Source organism: Falco punctatus, assembly GCF_963210335.1.
Source record: "Falco punctatus genome assembly, chromosome: 3".
In the NCBI taxonomy this organism is placed as follows: domain Eukaryota; kingdom Metazoa; phylum Chordata; class Aves; order Falconiformes; family Falconidae; genus Falco; species Falco punctatus.
In genome coordinates, this window is record NC_137582.1 from 52,664,216 (window position 1) to 52,677,123 (window position 12,908).

General features: G+C 43.3%; 1 protein-coding gene across 4 annotated transcripts in view; it reads left to right on the plus strand.

Annotated features, from left to right (window-relative positions):
• GAREM1 (GRB2 associated regulator of MAPK1 subtype 1) overlaps positions 1-7,192 on the plus strand; it is a 149,185-nt gene extending 141,993 nt beyond the window's left edge. For all 4 annotated transcript variants that reach the window (XM_080381535.1, XM_080381537.1, XM_080381536.1 and 1 more), the window contains one exon: positions 964-7,192. In XM_080381535.1, coding sequence (XP_080237661.1) covers positions 964-1,873 — 910 coding nt within the window. In that variant the 3' untranslated portion in view covers positions 1,874-7,192. The remainder of the gene's footprint in view (positions 1-963) is intronic.
• The last annotated feature ends 5,716 nt before the right edge of the window (positions 7,193-12,908 follow it).

A 12,908-nucleotide genomic window follows, 5' to 3' on the forward strand; every position in this document is an offset into this window, starting at 1 on the left:
CTTAATTGGCCAGAATTCCAAAGGCCAACCCAATCCTTTAGACTTTCTCTTAGGAAGTGGCATAAAAGCAGCAAACATTCGCTTTTGATAACAGATTGCATGCTTTTGTTGGCATCTCAGTCTCTCGGGAATATCTGGATATAAAGCATCGGTTCCTTCGGACAGCCTGAGCTTAGTTTACCACCTGGAAGTAGGTCAGGGTAACTTTCTTTAGGTGCCTTTGAAGGGCGTTTGTCGTCATGCTTTTTATGGACATACAAACAAGGTACTGTGGGGCAAGCTTAAAGCTTGATACTTCAACACATACAGCTAGGTCTGCTTACTCTTCCAGGTAAAACTCTTTCCTTTGGCAGTAAACATTAACTTATTCTATGTTATTGTACTGTGCACTGGTGCAGTTTTTGCACTGGTGACCAGTGGGGCAGGACCCTGTGCCCATGCAAGTGCCATAACAAATTAAAATGTTGTTTCCAAAAGGGCTTCTCTGAAGTCAGTCAAGCTTGGGTCTAGTGCAATGGTTACCTGCCTCTCTTCCAGGCTTTTGCATACCATGACGCATCTGTGGTATATAAATATAAAATACAGGATTAGAATGTCTTCTAGTATATGTGAGTCTGTTCCTTTTCTGTGGTGGTGTCCCTCAGGAATTTGGCAGTGGAAAAACTGAGTATTTGGGAGGTGACACAGAACTGAATTGAGACATCTACTTTTTTATGAGCTTGAAAAACCGAGACATGAGGCTTTGGGTATATCAGCATCTTGTCAGGCTTGTAGAAGGAGTAAAAGAACTGTCAGTGCATTATTCAAACATGTTGTTAATTCAAATCTCAAAAGTTCTGCTGGAGGAAAGAAGATTCTTTCCTTGTGACAGCCACCCTCTGACTCTGTCAGATGATTTATGAATATGTTCAAATCCTTTTTTTTCTTTGTACTAATGACATCCTTTTTGCTTTGTTCCTTAAGCAATGTCACAGAGAGCGACGCTAACCCAGCTGAGAGCACACCTGTTTCCTGCTACCCTTGTAACGTGATGAAAACTGAATCCAAAGAGCCTGAGAGCACACTGCCTTTGGGAAGCCCCTCAGCTGAAGCTCTGCCTTCAAGGCTATCTTGGCCAAACCGTTTTTCAGGAACTGCTGAAGGCCTGAATAGGACTGATTTCCTGCTCGATCCAAGCAGGAGCTACAGTTACCCCAGACAGAAGACTCCAGGCACGCCAAAGAGAAACTGCCCAGCACCTTTGACTTTTGACTTTGACGGGTGTGAGCTCCCGGCAGGGTACTCCCCACTGACCCCAGCAGAGTTTACGAACACCATGTCTAGCTGTCCGAAGTCAGCAAGTTACTCTCTAGACTGCACGGATGAGAAAACTCTGGGAGTCAGCAACGCAAAGCAGAGCCATTCGTGTCCTGCCTTACCTCCTCGGGCACCGAAGTCAAGTGAAGAGAAAATGGTTACAGACATGTGTCCCTTGCCACTGAAAATAGATGGTGCTGAGGAGGAGTCGAAAACTGGTTCTCCAGACCTCTTGGAAGATCAGTATCTCGTTAAAAAGGGCACACAGGATACATTCTCTGTGTCATACCCCTTCTCATCTCCCCTCCACCTCCAGTTAGCACCAAGATCTTGTGGGGATGGCTCTCCCTGGCAGCCACCCACAGACCTTTCTGGACTCTCGATAGAGGAAGTGTCTAAATCACTGAGGTTTATTGGTCTGTCAGAAGATGTCATATCATTTTTTGTTACAGAGAAGATTGATGGCAATTTACTAGTTCAGCTTACTGAAGAAATTCTGTCAGAAGACTTTAAGCTAAGCAAATTGCAGGTTAAGAAAATACTACAGTTCATTAATGGCTGGCGGCCCAAGATGTGATGCCAACTAGTTAGTAGTGAAACTGTGCAAGATGTTGCTTGTTGCACTTCAGCTAATACATCACTTCCTGTTTTTTGCACTAAAAGCCCTTCGTGTAAATAGTAGTAGAAAAATTCTTACTATGCAGATAAACATTTTTGAGTGGTGAACAGATTTTGGTTTGGGGTTTTGGTGGGTATTTTGGTTTTTTTTTTTAATGTCAATAATAAAGGTAGAGAATCTGCAGAGGTGCCTTGTGCATCCCTAAACATTCGACAGCTGCTAAAAACTGAACACTTAAGGGAACTTTTACTCCATGGTCTGTTAAGACTTAGTCGTATTTATTACTGAACAATGTAATGCTGAAAGACACACACCAATCCAGTTTACAGTTTTGTGTTAACTGCAAAAAAGATGTATTTCTTATGGGGTTATTTCTGTTCAAATAATATTTGGCAACATGCTGTGACTTTCTTCCATTTCTGTAAACAAAAGCATGTTCAGATATACAAAAACATTTTAACACTACATCTGAAAATGTTAAGAATTGCTGTGAAGTGCCACTAATACACTATCCTTGCAGCATATTTTTATTAATGGTATCTTCCTGACTACCTGTGATGTGGATACATTTTCCATGTTACTTTGAGTGAAAACAAATGTTTTTAGAACAAGAGTCTTGCTTAACTCATTGCCCAGAGGGGAGGAAGAAGGGGCACTTTCCTACTGAGCTACTCTGCCCTGGCCAGTTAGAAGTTTATGACTTGTAGATTTCAAAAGTTGCTTTTGTAGTCAGGTGGCTGGAGTAAGTAGCATGACTTCTGGTCGTGCAGCTTTCTCATGGGAGAGGCAGTTCAGTGCACAGACTCTTCTTTTGGCAGATCCTGCCTGCATCTGTAGCCTGCTAGCACAGCCCTTGCAATAGCCTGGCTCTGGCGAAAGGCACCCCCTTATGGTTCCTCTGCTGCTGTTACCGTGATCTGAAAATGCGCTGGATGTGCTGTCCTATTCCTGTGGTCGGATCTGTGTGGGAAGGTGACAGTACTCCTGTAGGATGCCTTTGAAATAAAGCATTAGCGAGGTGGGAGAAAACAGAAACAGCACATGGCGTGCTGGTAAGAAGGGGCCAAGTGAGGTTTTGGGCCGTGCTACAGGAAATTCTTGTGATGTTTAAGTTCACCTGACTTGTTTGCAGAGGACTAGGAGGATGTGGGTGTCGAAGTGGGAGGGACTGCAGCATTGTAAGACATGCTAATTCAGTTGCCCAGCTGCAAAAACTCACTGCAGTAGGTGTCATGCAGAAGTAGCAGTCAAAAGGAGCACAGAGATGGGAAGGGGGCATTAGTCTGCCCCTGGAGACCTTTCAGATTTTAACTGCTCAGAAGGCTAGAAATAGGGTTAACTTTTGACAGTCAGCTGTTGATTGCTTGTAATTGGCAGAGCTCTCTGAAATGTGTTTAAATAACCCCAGGATCCCCTGCCTTTGTAATACCGAATGCAAGGATTTTTGGATGTCCTCTGGAAAGAGGCAGTGGTGTCCATCCTTGGCAAGTGTGTGTGCCCAGGATCCTCATATAGTCAGAGCCAGGGATGCTGAAGCGGCTTCACTTGCACCTGCTGCTGAGCAGAGCCCTGGCCAGGTTAACACCATCACTTGCCTTCCTGACCTTTTTGAAGTACAAAAAAATCTTTGTTCATTGTAAGGCATCCAGTAGGAGCATCAAGAGAAAATACAGAGCAGGGACAAAACTGGGAGGCTGATTTGCCTGTTTTCTCAACCATATTGACTTATTAAAAATAATTTATTTCCAAATGGAGTTTTCTGTTGCCTGGGCAAATTTCATGTCATGTCTCCGTGTCGAAGCCAAGATGCATCATTTGCATCTTGCAATAATGCAAACCACCAGTTCCTAACCAGAGAGCAAAGCCCAATTGATGTGGGTACTAGAAAGCAGTGAGCCAAAAAATATCCCAATAGAAAAACCCCAAGAGTTCATAATCCTACTCTTCTTCTTAATGTATTGACTTTTAGCAGCAGATTAATGGCTTTGTCTGGATGCTTTTTAATTAGCATCCTAAAATATTTTAGCTGCAAGTAAGACTAAATCAAATCGAAGTAGCGTTCAGATGTGTATGCTTGTTAGTAGGCATGTGCAAGTTGAAGTCAATTGCATTTTAACCCTCACTATGTCAAATGAGCATTCAGATTTGAAAGGGCCAGATTTTAAATGTTAGGTACTTTTCTTTGGTTTGCTTGGCTTATTAATACCAGGTAAAACAAGTAAAATCTCTTTCGGGGGGAAAAAAAAAAAAACAAACAAAAAAACACCACCCAAAAAAGACAAAAGAAAAAAAGGGGTGATTGAGTCTTGTTAATATTAGCATTAAATATTGCTAATGCCCCTGGGATATTAACATCCCCAAGAAAATAGTGTTCTTTGACTACGGATGGTCACCTGTTCTGTTATCTCTGCTTACCTGCTTGGAATGTGTTTTCTCGCAAGCAGCCTGATGGAACTTGCATTCGTTGAGTGTGCTGCAGTAACATCAGATATGCATAGACCAAAATACAACTGGCCTGTTCAAAGGCCCAGAAATGTGCAATAATTTCAGAAGCAGAGCCTGTGTGCAGAAGTACAGCTAAAACCTCTAACTGCAGACTTGCTATTGATGTCCGTCCAGTTGTCTTGTTCTGCCTTGGCACGGCTTGCTTATTTTTATGCACAATATTTTAGCATTTGACCTTTTCTTTTGCCCTTAGCTGCTGATCGCCTTAATTTTTCAAGCCTTTTTTAGTGATGTATGTGTTCCTAACCTTTGCATTGTGTAAATTGTATGACTGTAGTGTTGAGGTACCTGCTGTGATGCCCAGGCTGGACTGAAGCATCTGCTCTGGTGAAGTCAAAAGAGTGATGAGCAATCCAGGCGTCTGGAATGTGGTGGCTTGGCCTCTGCACTGCTGTGTAGGTAGCCAGGCTACGGCAGCGCTGATGCCCATGGGAAATAATGTATTTGCTTTCTTCTTGAGCTTCCCTACTGGGGTGTTAGGGGGTCAGGACTGTCCTTGGTGCTGTAGAAGACAGTCTGAACAAGATGGACTGATGTGAATGTGTTGGTATTATGGATGTCCCTGGGAATAAAGGCATGGTGGCACCTTTGAAATGGGACAGGAGCAGAGGAGAGCTTCAGGCCTGAGCAGAGAACCACAGTCTCTTTATGAGCATGGGGGGTAAAACCTGGACGCTTAAATCTCTAAAAGGTCACAGAATGCTGCACTGCCTGCTGTACTTTGAGATGAAGGGTTACTTTAATGTTCCCACTGTGATTAAGAAGTGTCCAAACGCTCTAGGGAATATCCCTGTGATATGAACTTTTTACCAGCTGATGTGAATAGAAGCCAGCACTCAGCATTTCATAGGACTTGCAAGCCATACCAGCAAACTGAGCGGCGCCGGAGCATAGGCACTCTCTGGTGGGGGTCCCTTGCTGCTGAGCTGTTGCTGTGGGCTCTTGCCTGGTTTGGGGCAACCCAACCAGCCTGTGCAATGGGTGATCCCAGACAACTCCCAAGCTCAGCTTGGAGCTTAGCAGTGGGGGAAACCAGCCTGGTTTTGGAGGGTAATGGAGTTCAACCACGTTGATGCAAGCTGTGTTGGTTGTCCTTGGGGCCTGAGAGCAGGCTCTGGCCCATTTTGTCTACTAATAGAAATGCAGCCATTGAGTTCAGACAACACGCATCATGCCAGAGTGGACCTAAAATCTCTTACTTTTGGAGGCAGTCTACTAAAATAGGCCAGTCCTACTCTTGTATTTCTTTCCTCAGATTAAATAAATGTAAGGCCTGTGGTGCTTGTTTAGTTATCGGTGTCTGAAGCTGTGTGTTATCCTCGGGAGTTTTTGTTTGTCTGGGGGGTTTTAGTAGCAAAAAATCTGGCGTGTCATTCTGTGTGAGCCTGTCTGTCCTGCACCAGGAAACACATCCTTTCTATGCAACAGTTGCACGGCAGCACAGGGACTGATGCTGCCTTCAGTGGTGAAAGCTGGATTCTGGCATGGGGGCTTTTCTGGAGGGGGACACAGAATTGCCTGGGGGGAGGGATGGGGAGGAAGCTTGAGGAGAAATGCTTGTTTCCTTTAAATGCTCCTTGTGCCTAGGATTCAGGTTCTTTGCATCGCTGCCTGGCTGGCTAACCAAAGCTGCATTGAAATCAACTCAAAGTGCATATTTGCATTCTTATTCTTGCTGTATTGTAAAAATTGCCTACAGCTAGAAAATTAGAGATGGAAAACATTTGGTCCACGCAGAATTAGAAGGAAAATGTATTTTGAAGTATTCTTTCCAGCTAGAAGCAAGGGTGTGAAGTAACTGTGTGTTCAGAGGGTTTTTTTCCAATACAACAGCTTTACTTGCCACTTTAGTGGACTTTATTCCACAACAGCTTCAAGAGAAACAGCATAAATAGCAATACTGTCTCAAAACCCACCGTGTTTCAAATCTGTAAATACTTGAAGTGTTTTATCCTATCTTTTCTTCTTGAATCAGCTTCTTGATTGTCTCCCCACTAAATTAAATGTGCTGGCACCAGCTACTTGTGCACTGCCCGGCGGGGTGTCTGCCTGCAGTGCAGGTCAGCAAAGCCCTGCCTGCGGGCCAGGCAGGGGGGACACCGCACTACTGAAAAGCCAAACACCAGCCCTCTGTGAAAGGAGCAGGGCTTAGCCCAGCTCTCCTGGCTTCTCTTTTTGATGCTTTGAAATTGCAGTGTTGCCACGTACAAGCTAGAAGGTACAAATGAAATCCTAGTCAAAGCAAGAGATCGTCCTTTATATTTGCAATATTAGGGACAGCAGGGCAGTGGGGAAATGCAGGCCCCTTGGTGAGACCTAGCAATAAATGACTCTTCAGTTGTTATGTCTTCAAATCCTAATAGTTCGGAGTTGTTCAGACTTTACCGTTTCTGTGCGTAATAACCAAATTTTCGGTGTAAAAATCTGCAGAGATCTGCAGAGTGATTCTCTTAACTTGGACAATCTTTGGAATTATATTTAAATTATCTGTTAGTTCTTAGCTCTTTAGATTCACTTTGGGTAGGTCAAAAAAGTGACACTTGGGACAAAAAAAGAGAAAGCCCCAAAACTTTGGCTTAGTACATTTCCGTTATAAAACGAAGCATGGTTTTTGTGGAATTCTGTGCTGTTTTGGGCTTTTGTGTAAAAGGCTGAAGGCGGATTATTATTTAAACCAGGTGCAAATAAATATCCCTGTAATGTATATGAAAAAATTTAAACTGCATATTGTAAGTATATAAACTGTATATTAAAGACACTATTTTCATGGTATTTCAAATGTGTACAGAATTTGTTGTAATCAGTTGGTTGGGTTGCATGTATTATATAAAATGGTTAGCTTTCATTTTGTAATTTTGCTGACTTATCCTCTTGCTCATCTCAGTATAATTTGGAAATAAGCTTTCTTAGTGAATTCACAAAGTGAGATTGTGGTAATTGAGAGGAGCAGTCAGGCTTTTGCATTTAACCTCTCAAGACACATTACTTTTCCCTGTCTTGTAATTTCACTTGATCCCCTTCAGCAAGAGTATCAAGCTGTGTGTTCTCCGAAGAATTTGTTGCCACATAGCTTTCCTGGCTCCAGCAGACATTCACCTAAAACATTATTTTCCAAGCCCTCAGCCTATTATTTTTGTTTTGGAGAAATGTATTCAATTATAATTTGCATATGCTTTTAAGTGCAAGACCATGTACAAGGATTTCTGCTTTGCAAAAACTCTCTGAAGCATTTATTGGGTGGGGAGAGAATTAGAGGCAAAAAACCATTGTGCTCCGGGTTGGCTGTTCACATTTCCGCCACTATTGGCAGTAGGATGAAACATCAGTTCTACAGCCATCCAGGTCATGCAGATAAGTTGCTGTTGTGCCAAATTCCGCTTTGGGCTGAAGCTTTGTTTGCTGATACTGGGCCAAAAGAAAGTTTACTCCAGCACAATGGTAGTTGTGGAGGGTTTTATGGAAGGACTTATTACTGTATGTTTATGAGAAATAAAGCAGGGCAGAATCTGCCACAGTGGTTGCTATTGGATTTGAGACAGATGGGGTTTACTTACCTCCAACCCTCACATCTAGGAGAGGGGAGAAGTTTGTCTGGAGGCACGATGTGCATCTGGGGAGAGGGAAACAGAGAGAAGCAGAACTGCTTTCACCAGTTAAGAAATATCTAATTTGCAGTGAGCCGGGCTGTCTAGGGCGCATCTCTGCTCTGCTGTCCGAAGAGGGGGAAGAAAAAATATTTAGTATTTTGAATACTATAGTCAGTTGGCTTCAGGCTGAGTGAAAGGGTCTGTGGGGAAGCATTCAATGCATGAAGGGGAAGGGAAGGACTATAGCCTAAGTGAAAGTGTGGCCATCTTCCTATCTATCAAGGAAGTGCTGTTCTAAGGCAGGCATTTTCTGTTTATCTGAATTATAGCAGTCATCAAGCCTGACATAAATCTCCTGTCTGACTAGTCGCCATGGCTACCTATAAATGTGAGTAAGGAATACAGGCAGGGGAGGGACCTCTCCAGTTTGGGAAGTGCAAGCTTAACGCTCGTGGATGTATCGCTCATCTTGGTGTGACACATTCATTGATTAGGGCTCCCCTAGATCTGTTAGGTGGGTATGTACCCTGTTCTCCCTCTCACTGGGGCTCCTGCTGTGGGATTCAGGATGTTGAGAAAGCATGATGTCCTGTCTCATGATGCTGAACTGAACTTGCCGAAGTCATTAGTTGCAGTAGGCTGTGGTAGTTCAGATTGTCACTAGCACTCTACACCATGCTCTGTTGCCCAGGTATAAATATGCTCTATGTCACCAGATGCACACGTCATATGTAAACACTTTCTCCTGTGCACAGGGTGACCTGCAAACCTGGGAAAGCTCTTCTGCTCTCCCTTTGTTCCATGCCCTGAGCAGATGGTGGGATTTGCCATTGCAGAATGGAGAGAAAATCTGGGCTGCTCTGGCAGTAGCTGTAGGTGATTTTGCCCAGGCCCTTGGTGCTGCTGGACCATCTCCCTAGCAGCCTTGCTCCCACGGCAGCATGATTTTCAGGGGTTTGCTTGGCACCCCTTGCTAAGCACCGTCTCTGCCCCTATGGGCAGCTGTTGGAATGGCAACTATGGTAGTTCCACAAAAACTCAAGATTAATTTTATTCTTTATATACTTTTTTTTTTTTCTCTTGCCCGTGGTTGTCACACTCAGTGAAGATCAATTTGTATTGAAAGTTGACAGTATTTATATTTTTATTCAGTTCCCTGGATGCAGTGTTTCTCCTTTCCCAGGATAAAACCTTGCTATTCATTTTCACTCAACACAATGAAGAGCTGACGTGAAGAATGGCTTTGAGAAGGAGGTGTCTTCTCCCTGTTCTTGCCATCAGATTCCAAAGGGGGAAAGTTCAAGATGGGTAACCAAGCCACCACAATGTGAGCATAGAAATATGAACCAAATCTTTGTTTATTGCTTGATGAGACCTCAAAATGTCCTTGGCTCCTGGGCAGGACAAAAGGAATGTGGTGCCAAACATGCTTGGATTAAACAAAAACTATTCCTCACAGGTGAGTCTGGTGTAGGAGGAAGAAGAATAAGAGGAAAGAAAATAGGGAGGAAGGAGAAAATATATTTAAGCTGCCAAGTCTAAGGAGCTGGCAATGAAGCAGAGGGACGTGTCCTCTTGCTTTGTGTGGCAGTGGCTGCCATAGTACTTGTATGTGCCATGGTGTCAGACTGGCAGACAGCTGCAAAAGATGAAACCTGCTGTAGGGATTGCAGAGGGTGATAGATGGGTTCAGGGACCTCATTAGGACTCTCTGCTAATCCTATAAAAGCTACGCCACAAGGAGGTGTTTCAGTTGTGTTGCTGCTATTCCATTATACAGTATCAACAATTATTCTTAATGAATATGGGGGTCAGTGAAGCAGTTGTCCAGGACTGAGTTTCCAGTGGATTAGTGCAAACACAAAGCAGGAGGAAACTCTAATGGGTTGGCAATACAAGACCGGGCAGAAGATCTAGCAGAGTCCTGAAGAACTGCATGTATCTTGAGTAATCTTGTTTATTTAACTGCAGCTCTGCAAGTGTGAGAAATATGTGACAGCTAGAATCGATCCTAAATGCTATGCCTAGATAGCCTCTGGTCCTGAGTAATGAAGCATAGGCCATCCTGTTAAAGCCCTCCAGTTTCCCCCTGAAGAAAATGGGTATTTTTGTACCTCTGAAAGGCTGGAAAATCACACTGGTTTAGTATTTCATAGAATGGTAAAATGGTTTGAGTTGGAAGGGACCTTTCAAGATCACCTAGTTCCAACGCCCCTGCCATGGGCAGGGACATCCTTCGCTGGACCAGGTTGCTCAAAGCCTCATCCAACCTGACCTCAAACACTTCCAATGATGGGGCATCCACAGCTTCTCTGGGCAACCTGTTCCAGTGTCTCACCAGGCTTGTTGTAAAAACATGTCTTCCCTATGTCAAAATTTAATCTACCCTTTTTCAATTTAAAACCGCTGTGCCTTGTCCTGTTTGTACAGTTCTTGGTAAAAAGCCACTCTCCGTCTTTCTTATAAGCCACCTTTCTATATTGAAAAAATGTAAGGAAGGGTCCCTGGAGCCTTCTCCAGGCTGAACAGCTTTTCCTCATAGGAGCGGTTGTTCCAGCCCTCTGACCATTTTCATGGCCCTGAATTTTCTCCTTTTACTACCAAATCAGTGAAACGGTAGTAGAGATGGGCATGGCCCTCTGTCTATATCTGTCCCACAGAGGTCTGCATTTACTCTTGCCTTGCTATTGATTTGTCAAATGTTTTCCTTTTCTGCTTCCTGTAATGAAAGGCAATGATTAATTTAAACAGTTTTAGTTTGCCTATCTAGTCAGCTTTCCAATAACCCTTCTTTCCTGACTTGAAAAAAAAAAAACCCAAACTAAGGACACGTATTGTTTCTTCTTTTGATTTTTTTCTGCTCTGCTATGGCTGGTTTGCTGAAAAAATAGTGTCATTTCACAGGTTCCCCAATGTTCATTGTTACTTTATAGATTTAGATCTGAGCTTCTTGTGCAATGTGAAAAATGAGGACTTGGAAACTGAGCCTCCAGTGGGAATGCGGCAGGCCAAGGATAAAAAGCACACTAATTTAAAAAGCAACAAGCAACAATACAAAACTAAGTTTCCCAGTTTGACCTACAAACTCAACCCAGTGTACAGTTTCATTTTGTCACCCTCCTCTGCTACCTTTTGGCCTCCAGATACTGACTGAGTGCCTCTTGCCGTGGGTGACAGGGCACTTGCAGGGATGTGTGGCTGCCTCTGGTCCCACACAGAGCCCTACAGCTGTGCCTAGGCGAAAAAGGCCATCCTTTTCCTGCCCTGCTCCTGCTGTCGGCACCCCTCTTGCACCAAGAGCTTTAACCTCTGAGCCTTCATTGCAGATAACTTGGGTTTGGCTTCCACCATGGCTGAAAATCCTGAAGGAATCAGGTAGGGTGATACACACACATAAAAGCAAGCAACTAATGTTTGTAAAATACTGCACTACTGTTGAGTAGTAAGAGCTGTTTTGAGGACTACAAAGCTATCAGTTGATAGAGTTCCTTTCATTCTTCTTCCCTGGTTCTTCACATGTGAAATGAGCCCATCCCCAGTCCTAGTGTATGGCATGATATTCTGCTCCTACCACTCTGAAAGGCGTTTGGTTATTTCAGCCCTCTGGGGATTACTGAGGCACCTTCAGCTTCTGTCTAGTTGTATGGAGTTCAGTTTCCTAAATATGTATAATGTCATTTATATTTGATAGCTAGCAGCTGGAATTTGATTTTTATAGTTTATCCAGATGGCTTGTTTTCATATTTCCTTAAGCCAGTGTTTTTACAAGAAAATTGAAGTATCTACATAAGTAAAACTACGGAGATGATCCACGAAAACTGGTATAATGCTATTCCTATTGATGGTTTTAAACAGAAAAAAGAGAGATGGGCAAAGCACAAGTAAAAGGAGGTATAGTGTAAGGCTGCAGGTTCTTAATCTCCCACATGAAATCAGGGCTGATCATGAACCTGCCTGGAGCCATGAATTTCCATATACAAGATGGAGCTTTGAAATCTTTTTCAAAGTCTTATGTTTGAACTGTAAAAAACCAGAGATGAGAAGGCAGTTTCTAAAGTAAAGAGAGAGGCCTCTCTGTCGTGCTGCACCTTTCATCTCCAGACACAAAGGACCAACATACAGAAAAAAAGCAAGCATAAACTGAAGCGCAGTGGCTCAGAGCAAGGTTGTAGCCTGGTAGCACCTCCGTCACAGCAGCTCTGAGCAAAAAGCATGGCAAAGGAATGGGAACAGGATAAACCAGGATATTCCTTGGGACTGCTTTCCCCGTCTCCAATGATTTACATCTGGGGGGCTTTCAGAGACAGAAGTGATATTTTGTATTTAAAAGTCACTGTCTTCACTAATGAGTTTTGAAGTTTCATGCTAAAATGCAAATTTTTACCTGTGGCTTATGTTGGATTTTATTCAGAAACGCTAAGCCAAAATCAAGAATTTGGGAACAGATGCATTTCAAGACCCCAGTGCCACCACTAAAACAGGATCAGCATGTTGTGTTTGTAAACCATATGTGACTCTGCCTCTGGTATTTTTGTTCTTGCATGCTTTTCCAAGGTGTTACAACTTTCTGTTGGTACTCACAGAGCTTGAGATTCATGCAACAACCTGTGGAGCACCTTGAATTAAGGGATGCTTGTAAATGACTGTGTAAAAAAAAAAATCTCTCCCAATTCTCAAGAGGTGCAGTTTGTACCGGCTTATTCATGGGGTTCTAAAGGAAATGTGCCCAAATACCAAGGAACAAAGTAAATGTTGTCTTGGACCCCAAACCTCAGCATTTCTCAAGTTCTGCGTGAAACCAATCTTACTGTGTGGGTTTCTGCATTTATTTCTCAGACAAAATTCACCCTGAAATGAAATAGGTTTTTTAGAAGCCAGAGGGGATTCCAGCCAAGGAACTA